This window comes from Lycium barbarum, chromosome 2 (genome assembly GCF_019175385.1).
Source record: "Lycium barbarum isolate Lr01 chromosome 2, ASM1917538v2, whole genome shotgun sequence".
NCBI lineage: Eukaryota > Viridiplantae > Streptophyta > Magnoliopsida > Solanales > Solanaceae > Lycium > Lycium barbarum.
This window is the reverse complement of record NC_083338.1, coordinates 10,437,558-10,455,204: the sequence shown is the minus strand read 5'-3', so window position 1 is coordinate 10,455,204 and position 17,647 is coordinate 10,437,558. Positions and strand designations below refer to the sequence as shown.

Genomic DNA, 17,647 nt, shown 5'->3' with positions numbered 1-17,647 from the left:
TTTTTTTTTTTTTTGCGTTAAAAAAGTTCCGGTTCCTTAAAATATGGGAAGTTCAGAAGAGGGTCAATTGTTCTTCAAGTTCGTCACTTTTGGTGGACCTACATAACTAGTTGTATATCGACAGTAGCCTCTTTCCAGAAGCAACGGGTGTCTAGGCATAGATTCATTCTTTCTACTCCCAAAATAAATTGACTATTCTTGTTGATGGACTTATTGGAAATAAGATTAATTGACCCATAATTTTTTTTAAAAGCCTGCTAAGACAAATTAAATAAAGTAATCCAATAATTACTGTTAAACTTAATTTCTCTCATACAAGTACACATATAATATGTGATAAAAAAAATATGAGATTCCACGCTATCTTTCTACCGCATATCCAGATTAAGATTTAGGCCATGCTAAAAGAGGTTACTTTGACATAATATGGCAAGTCATCGATCAATATTTTAAGGCGCGATTCCTTCCACTATTCTTCCGCAAACTGGTACTAACTATTAATTAAATTTTCTGTTTATGATTTATTCGCCATTTATTTAGTTGAGACGCATTTATTCCTTCAAGGCTGTTTATGTTGAGGAAATGACTCGTGTTCATGCAGGAGGGTTCTAGAAGTTAAAGAGGCAAATTATGCTCATCTCCAAGCCTCAATTTGCTAATACTATACACGATTTAGAGGAGGATTTAAGATATAAATTTAATGAAAATTTAACATTAAATTCACTAATGTTAAAAATATAGGCTCCGAGCTAATATTTATCAGTATTATTTTTATAATATATATATATATATATATATAATTTTATGTTGTTGTGAGACTTTGATTAGGCCGACTACCATAGGCTAGCTACTTGTAGCTTCTATACCGGCCCTTCCACTTTAGTCAAAACTTCAGATAAACCCGTAGCCGAAAGGCTATATCCACCCGGTTTACAACGTCACTTTCTTTGAATTGTTCTTCACATTGAAATATCGAACCAAGTCTCACATGCTCATTTGTTTATAACTAGTTTAGGTTACACGCTTTATACGTGACCAAAAAGTGTACCTCATTTGACAAAAAATATGAAGAAAAAAAAATTATGCTTAGCTACAAACTTATCGTTAATCCGTCGTAGATTGCTCGCAAATAATAGTTTTTTTAATAATTCATTGCTAATTTGTCAGTAAATAGGATTATAATTTCTTCAATTTCGTAAAATAATTATTTTAATTTAAATTTGTAATTTATAAATTTCTGACCAACTACAATTAAAATTTCCCAATGATTTTTCTTTTTTCTTCCATGTTGCCTCGAGGAAAACTCGGTATGACAAATAATTAAGAAAATATTTAATTGAGTATAAAACTTTCACTTTTAATAGCAGCAACAATATTTATAGACTGCCCCTATTAATCTATCTATCTATCTATACTATATTAAAAGAGTGAAGGGCCTTAGAAATATTGATTGAACTTTTTGCCCTTCATTAAAATATTCTGCAATAAACAAAATCGTCATTTACTATTTTTCTCAAATTAATATAATAAACCCTAATAATATATATTTCCTTTCAAAATAAAAACTGCAATAAATGTGTATTAAATCTTTCCTTATTTAACTAGGTAAGAACTCCTAAATTTACCTTATAAATAATACCTCTCCCGTAGAAATAGTTCCCTACATAAAAGCCATTCCAGCAACCGATTCACGTCCAGATTGGCCATATTGAGGTTCTTATTTCTTTTCTATTTTTGTTGTTGAATATTTGCTTTGTTTTTTTTTTTAGTTCTTGCATCTTATTATCTTCTTTAGAATTTTGAAGTGAATATAATATTAGGAACTCTTCAAGAAGCAATTTTTTCGATTCAAAAAGCGGTGTTTTTTTTTTTTTTTTTTTTGTTGCTAATTGGACAAACTCTTGAAGATCATCAAGTGCAAGATCTAACAAACGATTTTGTGTTGATGAGTTAGAAAAGCTATGCTATTGATCATATTGCTAAAGCCGTCGGTTAGTATTCTCTTTCCTATTTGTTTTAGTTTCTCGCTCCATAAAGAAAATTATTATTTCACGTTTTTTATTTCTCAATCTTCATCATCAAAACGTTTTGTAGCTTTCACGTGCTATTGTAGTTTTCCGGTTTTGTGGGTTTTTATGTTCACTTTTTTTTGAGCAAAACGAATTCATCCTTAGCAGATTATTTCCCTATTTAGACTAGAAACAAATAAAATAGAATAGTTTAACCTTTTGATAACCAAACTCTATAGAACGAAACTACTAATTAATATTTCCTAAAATATAGGACTTTTTAAAATATTAAACTAAATTTTATATATTCATAAATCTCTCCTTATTTGAAAAATAACACCAAAAAGAGAGGGAAAAAGACAAAGTAGAAACTTTCACGAGCCTAAAGTTCCTTTTAGGTTAAGGAATTTTTATTCTTTGTAACTCTATATAATTAAAGTAGGAAACTTTTGTGCACCTAGAGCTCCATTCGGTTCTACAGTCTTCATTTTGTGTTATAGAAGTATAATCGATTTGATTTTGTATAATTTGATTATTGTAGTAAGAACTTTTTTTAATTAAAAGAGAGTACGTAGGAAATTAGAAATAAAGTTGGTACTACTTTTTTTTAATCAGTAGAATTTGCAGTTTTTGTAAGATTTCATTTTTTTTTTTTATAATTTAAACAAATATTTTTATGTTCGCCTTTTTTATTGTTTAAAAGTAGATTTCAAACAAGACAAGATGGTAATTTAAATATCTCCTATAACTGTTAGGAATAGACTTTTAATTATTCCCCTAAAATTTAGTACTTTAAAATCAAATAGAAGTTATGTATTAAATCTGTATTACATGAGTCATTTTTTCCCTAAGAATTTAGAACACTTTCCATTGCTTTTAGGTGTAGGACTCTTCCCTTTTTTTTTTTCCTGATAAATAAATCAAATACGAAAAGATATTCATTTGAATGACTATAAGAAAAAAGATCCGAAAATTGGTTCTTAATAAAGAAGGATACTTTTTTCAATGGTCTATTGGAGACGTAAACTGTGAACGGTACTTGCTTTTTCAATTAGCTATTAATAAATCTTAATAAAAGTAGAAAAAGAAAAAAGAAAATATCTTTTACTTCTATTTGCCGACGGCAATTTCCATATACGGCACTTATAATTAATGTGTTATTCTGATTCGAACGCGTGATCCAGTTCAGTTTCTAGTTATGACCTAAGGATCGATTGCGCGGAGTCGCGGTTAGACTCGGTTGTCGTGCGGAGTTGCGATTAGACTCATTTATTATAAAAAAACTTCTATTTGTAGAACTTTTTGGGATTAATGGGATTTTAAGTAATGTCTTTTCAAATCAAATTAAAACCCCACTAGAAGAGATGAATAGCAAATGGTTTTATCCTTCTCCGACCAAACATAAGATAAGGACAAAAGTTTGAGCAATACTTCCAATAGTCATTAAATAGCATAGCATGATTGTATATGCTTTACTACTACTCCGTTAACAAGTGTTGAAATTTTCACTAGAAGAAAACTTGTGTACAAACTGTTTGATTCCACCATTGCGGAAAGGCATCCTCTCATTCACACTAAAAAAGCCTATAAAATAACACATCAGAAAAGTTATTTACATATATATTTTTTTTTAAAAAAAAGAAGTATAATTGACCCACATTGATATATACTACCATGTGGCAAATTCCAAGAATACCTACTCCCATCCCAATAGTCTATAATGTTCGAATGGAAGAATTGTTGATCTAAAAGAAGTACTACTATTGCATTGCACGGCTTAAATGCTTTTGCCGTATACATCTTCAGAGCTAGCTGATATGTTAAAAAAATGGAGATTCATGAATCTTATTGTTAAATTATAGACCTATAGGCAAAAATCAAAAGTTGCACAATTGACAAAGTAACTTTCCGTATTACAATCGACTTTGAAAACCCAAAAAATATAAAATATGTTTTATTTTGTTTTTTGGCAGAGAGTACGATGGATGGATGGGATGATGAAAGGACGGCAGTAATTGAGAGTTGGCATGTCACACTAATATTTTGGGGCTAATAAGAGATAATACTAACAAGAGATACGGCTTTTACCATACCACGGAAAGAAGACTAAGGCAAAAACATGCATGCTGACCAAATAGAGTGTAAAAATGGCTATGACAAATTGACAAAAAAAGAAACAAGTAGGATTCTGATATTCAAATTTGGATCGATTGTTTTTTGGGGGCCATTCAAAGATGCCAATCGTGGGGCATTCAGCTTTTTTTGTGTATACCCAGCGAGGACTGCAGTGTCGTATACCTTTTTCAAAAGATAAAGGTTTCAAGTGTTCTTTCTATCATTTAACTCATATACACCGATAATATAATTTTTTTTAACATAAGCAATGTATTTTAATCTATTGTAGTATGTAACCAGTTTTATCTTTTAGATTACAAACTCCATTGTAGTTATCTTCCACTTATTATAGACAGTTACCTAGCTATATTTTTTATGTAATCGATCTGATAGATATTATACATCCCGTGACTCTTCCTCAGCCAGGCTAGGACACAATAATAGAACAAGTATTAGTAGCATGACAAAAGAACGTTCCTCGTCTTTAGTATCTTTGTTTGTGACAATTGTGACCTCTCGGGGCAGAATCGATAAATGCACTAAAAATGCAATGCTAATACATGTATTTGACACTTCTTAATTGGCTAATTGTAAATGGCCCTGAGGCTATGAAACAAAGGATTTTATAATATTCTTTTTTACCATGTCAATGTATAGAAATCAAACTTTTCTTCCTAGCTATTATCAATCCATCATGTGGTGCAATTGTGGGTAGTGGGCCATTCTAAACTAGCACATGCACGAGTAGACGACGACGACAACCACGACACCGTCTCTGATTTTTTTTTTCTTTCAAGTGTAACCTAGTGAGGACTTTTGGGGCAACACCAAAGAAGGAGGAGCATTTGTTGTTATTTGTTGGGCACAATAATCGTTTTAGGGCTCTTAGCAATAAAGTTTGACAAACTAAGGGTAATACTTGTTAGTGCTATGATTTTAATGATGACAATTTTTTTTGTGTAGGCACTATACTCAAAGGAACTCAAAGGTCCACCAAGCCCATTGGACATACAAAGCCCAATTGACAAGTGAGTTTAGTCGGCTGCAAAGAAAAGAAGCCCAAATGAAGCTCAGTCGGCTGCAAAGGGAAATAGCCATGAAGTGCAAAGAAAATAAGCCCATGCTTATTTTTGGAAGAAGGATCAGATCATGCCAAGATTTCAATCAAGTAAGATTATAAAATCTTACGCTATGTCAAAGGAAAGGAAATCTGTCAAGAGATCAATCAGTGCAAATCATGAAGATTCCAAGTTTGAATCAGATCAGCGTATACAAGGAAACAAGTAACATTCAAACAAGGCCAATATCGTACAAGGAAAGAAGTTGTACAACATCAAATAGCTCTTGCTTTATTCAAACAAGTACCATTCAAACAAGGTCAATACCGTACAAGGAAAGAAGTTGTACAACATCAAATAGCTCTTGCTTTATTCTTGGAAATTTGGGTCCTTAATATTCCTAATTTACAAGGATCAATTCTATTGGGTTGACATCTCTGCTGAAAAGAGTCTAATGGCTACACAAATTGAAGAATATAAATACAAGACTCTGGAGACGAAGAAAAGCATACCTTTGTCTCATTCTCTCAAGTTCTTTGCTTTACTTTTCATAAACATTGTATTCCTGAGTGATATAGTGTAAACAAAAAAGAAAGGCGAGATATAGTATAGTTTGTGAGGCATTGTATCAAAAGATTACAAGTGTTTTGAGTGTAGACGTAGGAGCTCCATTCAAACAACCATTGTACCAAACCATTTACAAAAAGAGCTGCAGAGAACACCCTTGCAACCCAAGGGGACTGGACTAGGATTCACATTGAATCTGAACCAGTATAAAACATCTGATGTCATTTAGTTTCTGCACTTTAATTCCTACATTACTTTATAGTTGACTAGTTTGTTCATATAGTCGATTGTTTGAGCAAAAAAGTTACAATTCACCCCTCCCCCCCCCCCCCCCCCCCCTCTCCTGCACTTTCAATTGGTATCAGAGCAAGGTCTCACATTTTGTTGCTTAATCGCAAGTGAGAAAAGATCAAATGGCTGGATATCAAATTCCTGGAGCAATCTTGCAAGATGGGCACTCCACAACATGACCACCATACTTCAATGGTGAACACTACTGTCACTGGAAGGAAAGGTTTAAGATCTTTGTGCAATCAACAGACTATCAGGCATGGATCGTGATCAAGAAAGGACCTAAGCCTATTCCAAATGTGGATACAAAGAATGCAGATACAACAAAGATCGATTTGGAGTCACATGATATGACTAAAGAACAACAGGAAACACTGACAACAAATGCTAGAGCAATAGCTTTGCTTTACTGTGCAGTTAGTAAAGAAGAGTATGCTAAAATATCCAACTGTGAGACTGCAAAAGAAATGTGGGATAAGCTTGAAGTCACCTATGAAGGAACGTCAAAAGTTAGGGAAACCAAAATTGATGCGCTGAGGCATGATTATGAAGCCTTTAATATGAAGGATGAGAGCATTGAATCAATGTTCACTAGATTCAGCAAAATCATTGGAGAACTCAAATCCCTTGGAGTAACTTATACCAACTCTCAATAGGTAAGAAAACTTGTTAGAAGTTTACCAAAGACTTGGGAAACCAAGGCAATTGTCTTGGAAGATAGAAATCTGGACAACTTTACTTATGATGAACTGAGAGGAAATATGATGGCCTTTGAAAAGAATCATATTCAAATATATCAGAAGGATGAAAAGAAAAAAGTGGTTGCTTTCAAATCTCAAGTTTAAGAATCTGATGATGATTTTAAAGAGGAATGACTGTCCATGATCTCTAAACATGTGATTGAAGCCATGAGAAGATCAAGAAACAATAGAAAAGGAAGTTCAAATTTCAGGAAAGGTAAAACTTCCACTGTTCAACAAAGGAATGACGGAAAATGTTATGAATATGGAAAATATGGTCATATCACATCTGAATGTCCTGAGGCAAAAAGAAAACCATCCAATAACTATCAAAAGCAAAGAGTCTTCAGCAGTTGGAGTGAAGATGAGGCCTCTGAAGATGCTGAAGAAAGAATAGAGAAAATTTGCTTCATGGCAATTGGTGACACAAGCGAGGTAAGACCTTATCACTGTTCTAACTGTAGTGAAACTCAAGAATTGCTTGATCAAACTCTAGAAGATTTAAATAAATTTTTTGATGAGTATAGGAAACTTAAAAGAGAAAAAAGTGATTGGAACTTAAACTAGAAGTTGTTGAAATAGAAAGGGATCTTCTTAAAGAAGAAGTTGAGGATTTGAAATTGCAACTAAATGGGTTGCGCAAATCCACCAGTCATAGTTCAGTCAGGTCTAACCAGTCGACTCGTAGCAACAAGTCAACTGGGAAAAGGCCTATCAGTGATGGAAATACTTCTAAAAAATCTAAGGATGTGTCGACTTATTATGAAGAGACAGACCAGTCAACTAAATCTTTTAAATCAACTGAAACGATGTCTTAAAGAAAAATTCATTCTGTTAATAAGTCGACTAACCAGTCAGTCACTGAAGAACACTCTTTCCAAAAATGCTTTTGTTGTGGAAAATGGGTCATAAATTTTTTCAATGTCGTTTTCGTTACACATCATCTCCAGGATGGATATGGAAACCTAAAACTGACCATCAAAAGACTAACCCTCAAGGACCCAAGGAAGCTTGGGTACCTAAAAGAAAGTAACTACTCTATTTTGCAGGAACGCCACAAGAAGAAATCAAAAGGCAAATGGTATCTAGATAGTGCGTGTTCCAGTCACATGACAAGAGACAAAAGCTTGTTCAAATCAGTCGCAGATTTTGACGGAGGACTAGTAACTTTTGGTGATATCTTAACAGGAACAGTAATTGGTACATGAACTATTTCTTTCAATAATTCTTGTGCTATCTCTAACATTTATCTTGTTAAAGGACTCAAATACAACCTCCTAAGCATCGGTCAACTATGTGATTCTGATCTAGAGGTGAGGTTTAGAAAGACAGGTTGCGTCATAGAAGATAAAACTGGAAAAGAAGTCCTTCCTGGAAGCAGAACAAAGAATATGTATGTGTTAGATTCAGTGAAAAGTCCAGCTGGACACATCTGTTTGACTTCAATGGGAGAAGATCCTTGGATTTGGCACAAGAGACTTGGGCATGCTAGCATGCGACTAATTGAGAAATTAGCTACACATTATCTGGTCTTAGGATTGCCTAAATTAAATTACTCAGAAGATCATATATGCGATGCTTGTCAAAAAGGTAAGCAAACAAGAAGTTCTTTTAATTCCAAAGATATTGTATCTACTTCAGAGCCCCTGCAGCTTTTACATATGGACCTTGTTAGTCTTACTAGAACTGCTAGCATTGGAGGAAAAAGGTATGCTTCTGTTATCGTTGATGATTTCTCCCATTTTACTTGGGTTATATTTCTTGCTCATAAAGATGATACTCTAAAGAGTTTTAAGTTTTTTTATGAGAAAGTTTAGTGTGACAAAGGATACTACATTACTTCAATAAGAAGTGATCATGGAGGAGAATTTGAAAATAAAGCATTTGAGGACTTCTGTGATGAATAGGGTTATACGCATAACTTCTTCCCACTAAGATCTCCTCAGCAAAATGGTGTTGTTGAAAGAAAGAACAGAACCTTACAAGACATGGAAAGAACTATGATTTTAGAACACAACCTGCCACATCACTTTTGGTAGAAGTTGTAGGCATAGCATGTCATGTATTAAACAGGTGTTTAATTCAACCAATTCTTAAGAAAACCAGTTATGAGCTATGGAATGGTAAGATATCCAATATTAGTTATTTTCATCCATTTGGATGCAAATGTTTTGTGCACAATAATGGAAAAGACAACATCAGTAAGTTTGATCCTAGAAGTGATGAAGGTATTTTTTGTTGGCTATTCAAATACTAGCAGATCTTATAGAGTATTTAATAAACGCACTATGTCTATTGAAGAGTCAATTAATGTTATTTTTTATGATACTAATCGCTTGGTCGAGAAAGAAAAATTTGCAGATGAAGAAAATTGTCAACCTTCAGTCACTATGATTACTCCTTCAACTGATCAAAATAGTTCTCCAAAGGAAACTACTTCTACTGATAAGTCGACTAATCTTACAATTGGGTCTGTTCCAAACGAATGGAGAAGTGAGCCTGACTATCCCAAGAAGTTTGTTATTGGAGAAATAAATGAAGGAATGAAGACTCGATCATCTTGCAGGAATAATGCAAATTGGGCTCTTATATCTCAACTTGAGCCAAAGAAAGTAGATGATGCTTTAAAGGATGATCATTGGATTCAACTTATAAGCTGTTTTAGATAAGCTAAGCCAAACGAGCCCAATTATACTTTTGAGCTTATTTTAAGGACAAATGGCTTATAAGCTGGCCAAGCAAACACTCAAAAAAACTAAAAATAGCTTATAAGTTGTTTTCAACAACTTATAAGTCAATCCAAACAGGCTCATTATTTCCTCTTTTTTTTTTTCAAATTAACTATCCATGAAATATTTTCATAATTGCTATTGTGTACGAGCAACACTCTTAAAAGAAGGTTCGAGGTATAATCAAGATATTATAACTCTGATAAAACAAATTTAAAGCAAACTGATGCGTTGGATATGCATGACGTGTGTGCGCATGTGTGTCAACCAAAAATCAAGTGTTTATGAATTTGGACAAGCAGATAATAAGATATAAGTAACTTATATTGCAGATAAAATCAAGAATTGCATATAAAATGCAAATTGAAAGATCTGATTCATTATCCATACCAAAGGTCTCTAAAATGCTTGCAACTGGTTCCATAAACCACATCTATTTACAGTTCCAGCAGATTTTAAGTAAACTGTGCTTCTATTCAACAAGAAACAGCAATGTGCTATATACAACAACATTTTCCTAATTCTGATATATAAGCAGGCTACAACAGCATTATGATTTCTTCGATTCACTATTTGCGATGCCCTGATGATGCCATAAGAATTCCAACAGCTACTACAAACATAAACAGCATGCCAACTAGGAACGTATATGTTTTTCTGGATGATCTTCGGTACTCTCCAAATAAAATTATCCCCCAAAATGTGCTCACGAGGGGTAGCGCCTGAAAATAAAACCAACTTTCAATTAACTCAGCATGCTTGCAGTAGAGGCAGATTCGGAATTTGAAGTTTATTGGTTCCTACATCGATCTCAAGCTAATACACCAATAGTAACTGGGTTAACAGTCAAATATAAAATATTTAGTGAATTTCTTAATATATATATATATATATATATATATATATATATATATATATATATATATATATATATATATAGGATATAGACAGAAGCCACTAGGTTCCTGTGAACCCCTAAACGGGCCTCTATGATCTGCCCCTGCTTGCAGCTAGTGAATAAATTCACATCACAAGAACTCATAGTATTCTTCCCGAACCTCAAAAAATAGACAAGAATAACACGCGTAGGAGGTCTCTCGTTGCATGTCTATTCGTGCTGTAGTATCTAAGCATTCTTGTTTTCTGATATTCTTTTTCAATTTCTTTTGGGAATAGACACAGAGGATTCATAATAGCTGACCCGTACTAATTCAGACATGGTTGATTGTTGAGTAATTGTTACAAGAACTTCAATCCAAATACAAAGTTCTACTAACCTGAACAGCGTCTGCAGCTGCATATCCAGCAGCCTGACCTCCCATGAATTGGAGACCATTTCCAAAACCACACAAAAGTCCTGCCAAAAGGGCCCAACCTCTACCGTTCCAGTCATTTAAATAAGCCTTCAGAGATGACTTGGGCGCATTTAGAACAGGGCGGTATAAGAAGATGAGGTTCAAAATCATGGCAACGACAAAGCAAGAAACTGAAAAGTAGAAGAATGCTGTGTAGACGCTCAAGTGTGAAACTCCATCTTTTAGAGTACGCCACTGATCATTCGTGGCAAGGTTGAATGCTGGTGAGAAGAGAGAAAAACAACTTCCAGCAAAGAATGTCAACGCCAAACCAATGAATGTGCTCTTCCCGAATATCTGCAAGCAAACACAAGAACGTGAACAAATACAACAAAAACTGGAATTACCTACAACTAAAACATCGCTAAATTGCTCATAGCTAACGGATTTTGTCTATTGCTAATTCCTGTTTTTTTCAGTAGTTTAAACAAGGAAAGATCTTTCCGTTAAACATCTTCCACTACATTAGATTAACAAAATGACAAAAACATCAGATCAAGGCGGAAACTTTTCTCATATTTGAACTGGAAGTACCTAATAGGAACACTGTATCATGTGGTGAGCTGCTCAATTGGAAGATGTCGCAGTTAAAGTGTCTAAAAAAAATTATTTGGCAAGTTTAAGAGGCTATCGATGTATTCTACCTAGATCTAATATGGAGTCCGTGAGAACTTTTCTACCTTGAAAAAGTTAACATTGGAGCGACAATAATAATTGATACGAGAAGTAATTCAAGAAGAATTGCGGACCTTGATCGCTCTTCTCTTCTCGAGATCTATCAGGAAAAGCGCAGTCCCAAATTTTGCCTTTTCTGTGGAAGCAACTCCCTTTTCCGCATCATTTAAACCAACTGTGGATGTTTAGCATTCCCAAAATAAGTGTTAAGGGAAAAACATATGAGGCTATGGATCTAATAAAATGGTAAAGATATGAAACTTCAATTTTCAGACTCGAGCTTATAATACCTCTCTTTGTGCATGCTTGTTTGGAGTCAGTAATACTATTAGCCCTGCAAAAGGTTCAATTAAAATCAGCATCAATTTCCAGAGATTTTGATGGTGATGTATTTGTATAGCAATGTGAAATATGTAATCCTCGTCGACTTTCTGCATATCCTGCATTCTTAGCTTCTGAATACAAGGAGAAAGAAAGTAGATATATAAACAGGAAGACAGGCACAATGGCTGAGTCAGGATTTGAAGCTTTTCGGTTCTTGGATATTCTAACTTTTAAGTTACTGGGTTCTAAGGTAATAGTTTGTACATAGTAAATGGATCTTTTAAGACGAATACAGGGTTTGAAGCAAAGCTACTAGGTTCAGCCGACACTCTTGCTCCGCCCCTGGACAGGCGTAAGAGAAGTAGAATAAAGATGTTGATGAGATTGTTGGCTAATAGAAATATGAAGGATTTTGATAAGTTTCAACATCTTTTTCCATTAATGTGCACAATATGGCCAATCTATATGCTGGTTAAGTCATAAAATGACACTACTCTTCTTCTAGTCATACATGCATTATCAACACTATCATGGCACGAGCCTCAGAGGAAAAAATAACAACCTCGTCCTTCGTATACTGTTTTTATTTTTTTAATAAAAAGTATCAACCCATAAATGTCATTCCCTATTTGCAAAGACGCAAAAATGATGCCCTTGGAAGAATTAAGCATTGCGTATATCCTCGTATTGATGCATACCTAATGCTATGTTTAGAGTCATTTGAATAACTATCAAGCTTTGCTTTATTATCAGCTGCATTGGATGCATGAACAGCAGAGCCTAAACAAACGGCAATCAAGAAGCATCCAACCCCGGGAAAAAGAATCTCCGCTTTGTTAATTTTGTCATCAAGGTAGTAATTCATGGTCGTTCCTGTCATACAAAATCAAATTATGATACTACCAATTTCCTTTTCATAGAGGACATAGTCACAAGGTCGTTTCAAAAAACTTATAAACCAATGAAGTAAAAATGATACCTATAACCACAGTAATGCTTGAGGAGACAACCTCGGTAACTGATAAACCAACAAAGGCCCAAGCATATTGAGTTGTAAGGTTTCCAATGCTAAGGACCACCCCTCCAGTCATTGCAAACAAGACACTCGTCCAATTATCCTACACCATTTGTCCGTGAACAAGAACTTAGAAAATATATAGAAGTCCCAGAATGCTTGTTAATGTGCAATTTCAACTGTTAACAACAATACAGGCAATCAATATGGGATTTCCTGGAAAGTTTCTATTACAGTAGACAATTTGAACAAAACAATATCCGGCCTATGAAGCGATCTTGATAAAAGTATGCATTAAAACCTAAAAAATGTAGCTATTAATGATAACTGCTAAAGTCTTGAAGTACAAACAGAAAAAGAAAAAAAGAAAAAAAATTGGTTCCAGAGCATGAAGTCTTCATTGCTTCAGTAGCAAGGATCTCTTGGCAGCGACAATTAAACTAAAACAGATGCCAATTAAACTCCAGGATAAGTGGGGACAAGATCACCAGACAAAACCTATGAGAAATTAATAAACAAAACTCCACCTTAAGCTGGTAACAATAGTTCATCCCGATGAAACATCACATGAATAACAAAGGACAGTGATTCTTTCCAATCTTAAATCCACCTATCAAGTAGCTTATAGATGCTAATGATATCTGCTGGTGAACTGTGGATCGAACATAATGTGACTCTGGTGAATGGATTGCAGCATCTATTTTGTACTTAATTGTATAGAAGTTATGCAACAAAGGAAAGGCCTCCTTAAGTTCCAAATGCCAAAATTAGAGTGCTAATTTTCCAATCCAAGAGTCCAGCAAAAGTATCACATATAAATATCACATTCACCCAAATAGATTACTTAGTATTCAAACACAATCTGCTTATCAAATGCTTAAAGAGGCACTTCTTAGACGAATTGGCCAAGTACAAACTGCTTTTCTCAAGAAATACTTTTCTGAAAAGCTGGTTTGACAAAAATGCTTCTCATAATAAGCAGTTTTAGGGAGGTTGACCAAACAGACTATAAATACTAGTAATGATTTTTTGTTCCACTTCCCTTGTTTTGTAGAGGACACCAACCTGAGAGATTTGGGAGAGGAAATTTGAGTTTTCCACTGAGCTTGTCCCAATTTGACCAAAGGTAAAAGCAATTATGACAGCAGCTAAAAGATTAGTGAAAGTATAATCAAGGTAAGTGTGTTGTGGAAATCTCCCTCTCCTTTCAAGTAAAGTTAGTAAGGCTGGCCAAGTCCCTAAGAAGAACAAAGACAATAACATGCAAACTATAGCCCCTCCTTTGCTCTCCACCACATACATCTTCAAACCACGGGATAACACCTTTTCTATTTCAGGTGACACTTGAATCAAATTGGGAATGCTCCAAAAATCCTACATAATTCAAGAAGAAGTGAATATTAAAGATTCAATTTGATCATGGTCCAAACTCAATTCCTTCCTGTAAAATGGGAAATCAGCATGCAGATAGATTTTTTCTTGAAGAATCAACCTACTTAAATAGCCATTCATCCAACTGCTTAAACTAAAAATAGCGTGTAGATATATAATATGTGTATAATCCATGTACACTAAATGTATAACCATGTATAATCTATGTATACCAGCGTGGAAAAACAGTGAATCCGGCTAGCTATTTGTGTATAGATCCATTTTTTTCTTGAAGAAAGAAAGTGAACAACAATCTTAGTGAATGATCACCAATAAACAAACACATACACACACACGAAAAAAAAAAGATTTCATTTTCATGAACTATTTCTTTGGTTCTCAGACATGGACAGTACTCACCATGTTCAGAAGGCAAAAGGGTATCCAGAATCAGTAGCAAAAATGGAAAGAAAAAGCAACAGAATTTTCAGAGAAATATGTGTTGAGGATTTTGCTTCAACTTTCTTCCAATTACAAGGAAAAAAGCAAACAAGAAACCAAAAAATATAGAAAATGTACCTATTTGAGACCCCACTAAAAGTGATCAGGCAGAGCCCCACTGAAAAGAACCAAAAGATGACACTCCAAAAAGGTACTAAAATGTCGGCGGATATATGTATAATTTATGGATATAGGCTAGGAAAAGTAAACAGTTTATCCAAGTGACTATTTGTGTAAAGATCCTGTTGTTCTTCACAAAGAAAATGAATAATAATCTTAGAGAATTGTCACCAATAAACACACACACAAAAGAAAACCAAGTTCTTTTCACCAACCATTTCTTCCGTTCTCAAACATGGACAGTACTCACCATGTTAGAAAAGGCAAATAGGGTACCAAGAATCAGTAGAAATGAAAGAGAAAAGAAACAAATTTCTTAGGGAAGTACGTGTTGAGAAATTTTCTTCAGCTTTCTTCCAAGCACAAGGGGAAAAGCAAGCAAAAAAACAAAAAGGATAGGAATGCTAACTATTTGAGACCCAACAAAAAATAGACAAAAAAAAAAAAAAAAGATAGAAAAGAACCCTTTTTTCTTTCAGAAGAAAGTGAAGTACAATCTCAGAAAATGATCACCAATAAACACAAACACACACAAAAAACAAAGATTTCATTTGACCAACCATTGCTTTGGTTCTCAAACCTGGACATACTGACCATGTCAGAAGGTAAACAGGGTAACAAGAATCAGTAGAAATGAAAGAAAAGGCATCAGAAATTGATCATGGTCCATACTCAACTCATTCCTGTAAAATGGGAAATCAGCAGGTGGATCGATTTCCCTTCTAGAATAATTAACCTAAATAGTTGTCCACCCAACCTCTTAAACTAAAAATAGACCAGGCGAATATATAATATATGTATTTATTTTTACGTATAATATGTATAAAACCATGTATAATCGGTATATAATCTATGTCTAACGACTAGAAAAAGTAAACAGTAAATTTGGTTGACTATTTGTGTAGAGATCCCTTTCCTTTGTTTTTTTTTTTTTTTTTTTGACTTCCAGAAAGAATCTCAGAGAATGATCACCAGTAAACACACACACACACCCCCAAAAAACCAACAATAACAACAACATACTTAGTGTAATCTCACAATTAGGGTTACACAAAAACCAATAATTTTATTTTTACCAACATTTCTTTAATTTAGTTCTCAAAGATGGACAGTACTCACCATGTCGGGAGGCAAACAAGGTATCAAGAATCAGCAGCAAAAAACTGAAGAAAAAGAATATTCAGAGAAATGTGTGTTGAGAAATTTTCTTTAAACTCTCTTCCAAACACAGGGAAATTAAAAAGCAAGCAAAAAACAAAAACCAAAAAAGATTGAAAAGGTACCTATTTGAGACCCACAAAGAACAATCACTCAGAGCCCCACTTAAATGAACCAAAAAGTAACACTCCAAAAAATACAGTAGCAAAAAAGGATATCAGTATATACTATGTATACCGGCTAGGAAATGTAAACAGTGATCCAGCCTGTTATATGTGTAAAGATCCCTTTTTTTCTTTCAGAAAGAAAGTGAACAACAATGTCAGAGAATGATCACCAATAAACACACAGAAAAAGCAAAGATTTCATTTTGTTTTCAAAGATGAACAGTACACACCATGTTCAGAAGGCAACAAGGTATCATGAATCAGTAGAAATGAAAGAAAAAGCAACAGAAATCTTTAGAGAAATATGTGTTAAGAGAATTTTGCTTCAACTCTCTTCCAAACACAAAGGAAAAACAAGCAAAAAACCAAAAATGATATGAAATGTACCTATTTGGGACCCCACAAAGAACAAACACGCAGAGCCCCACTGAAATGAACCAAAAATGACACTCCTAAAAAGTATCAAGTTTATGGAAACTCTGTATTTTTCATAAGGAGTATAAATTTATGTATAAAATTATACTATTAAAATTACAACAAAGAATAGATATGAATTCATAACTTTAGATCTAATGGGTTCAATGATAAAACCTTCAAAGTTGAATATATAAAGCTTAAATCATGGATCCATGTATAACCATGTACAATAAGTATATAATCCATGTATAACGGCTCGGAAAAGTAAATCCGGACTGCTGCTTTCAGAAAGAAAAGTGAACAACAGTATCAGAGAATGATCACCAACACACTAACACACACTCACAGAGTCACACACACACACACAAGAAACAAAAATTTCATTTCATGTCAGAAGGCAAACAAGAATACAAGATATCAAGCATCAGTAGCAAAAATGAAAGAAAAAGCAAAAAAATACAGAAATGTGTGTTGTGAAATTTGCTTCAACTTTCTTCCAAACACAAGGGAATTTAAAATTTTAAAGCAAGTAAAAAACTAAAAACTAAAAACATGAAAAAAGATAGAAAAGGTACCTATTTGAGACCCCACAAAGAACAATCACTCTGAACCCACACTGAAATGAACAAAAGGAATATGACACTCCAAAAAAAGTATAGTACTATAGTAGCAAAAAGGGGTATCTGCTGCTAAGGAAAAGTGTTTGAATAAGGTAGTTATCGTTCATTACAAGGAGTAACTGTTTATAAGATTCAGATGTAAATATCCAAGTCTTTTAAGTTGACCAAAAAAAAAAAAAAGAGTTTTTTTAGCAGAGAATCTCGTAGTCAGATACTTATAAATATATTTTTTCTAACTTTAATTTTATAATTTATGCAACACACTTCCGGGTTTAGTTTATTGCTAAAAGAATCATATTTTTTTCTATATTTGAAAATTATTTAACTCTAAAAATTGATTTCACTCTTAATTAGATGTTTTTTAAATAACACAAATATTTAGAACTTATTTTATACCACATATTTCAACGGATGT

The 17,647-nt window shown here is 33.8% G+C and overlaps 1 protein-coding gene across 5 annotated transcripts; it reads right to left on the bottom strand.

The window, feature by feature from the left end:
• Positions 1–9,814: 9,814 nt before the first annotated feature.
• Positions 9,815–17,391, bottom strand: LOC132626139 (ureide permease 1-like). Of its 5 annotated transcripts, none has more exons than XM_060340896.1 (8): positions 17,188–17,391; positions 13,944–14,252; positions 12,843–12,981; positions 12,562–12,736; positions 11,830–11,873; positions 11,614–11,714; positions 10,787–11,161; positions 9,815–10,231 (listed from the first exon to the last, which is right to left on the bottom strand). In XM_060340896.1, the coding sequence occupies exons 2-8, from the start codon at positions 14,178–14,180 to the stop codon at positions 10,079–10,081; spliced, it is 1,224 nt and encodes a 407-aa protein (XP_060196879.1). In that variant the 5' UTR covers positions 14,181–14,252; positions 17,188–17,391; the 3' UTR covers positions 9,815–10,078. The 5 variants fall into 5 exon arrangements, with proteins under 5 accessions (XP_060196879.1, XP_060196876.1, XP_060196878.1 ...); XM_060340893.1 differs by lacking the exon at positions 17,188–17,391 and adding an exon at positions 16,426–17,126; XM_060340895.1 differs by lacking the exon at positions 17,188–17,391 and adding an exon at positions 15,990–16,415.
• Positions 17,392–17,647: the final 256 nt, after the last annotated feature.

What these genes read in the sequence shown, in the direction of transcription:
- LOC132626139 (XM_060340893.1), bottom strand. Translation starts at nt 16,452, where the DNA reads ATGATACCTTGTTGCCTTCTGAACATG. An exon ending in TCCTCTCCCAAATCTCTCAG is followed by an intron (nt 12,982 to 13,943) that starts GTTGGTGTCCTC and finishes CAAATGGTGTAG; the next exon opens with GATAATTGGACGAGTGTCTT. An exon ending in ACAAGCATGCACAAAGAGAG is followed by an intron (nt 11,715 to 11,829) that starts GTATTATAAGCT and finishes AAACATCCACAG; the next exon opens with TTGGTTTAAATGATGCGGAA.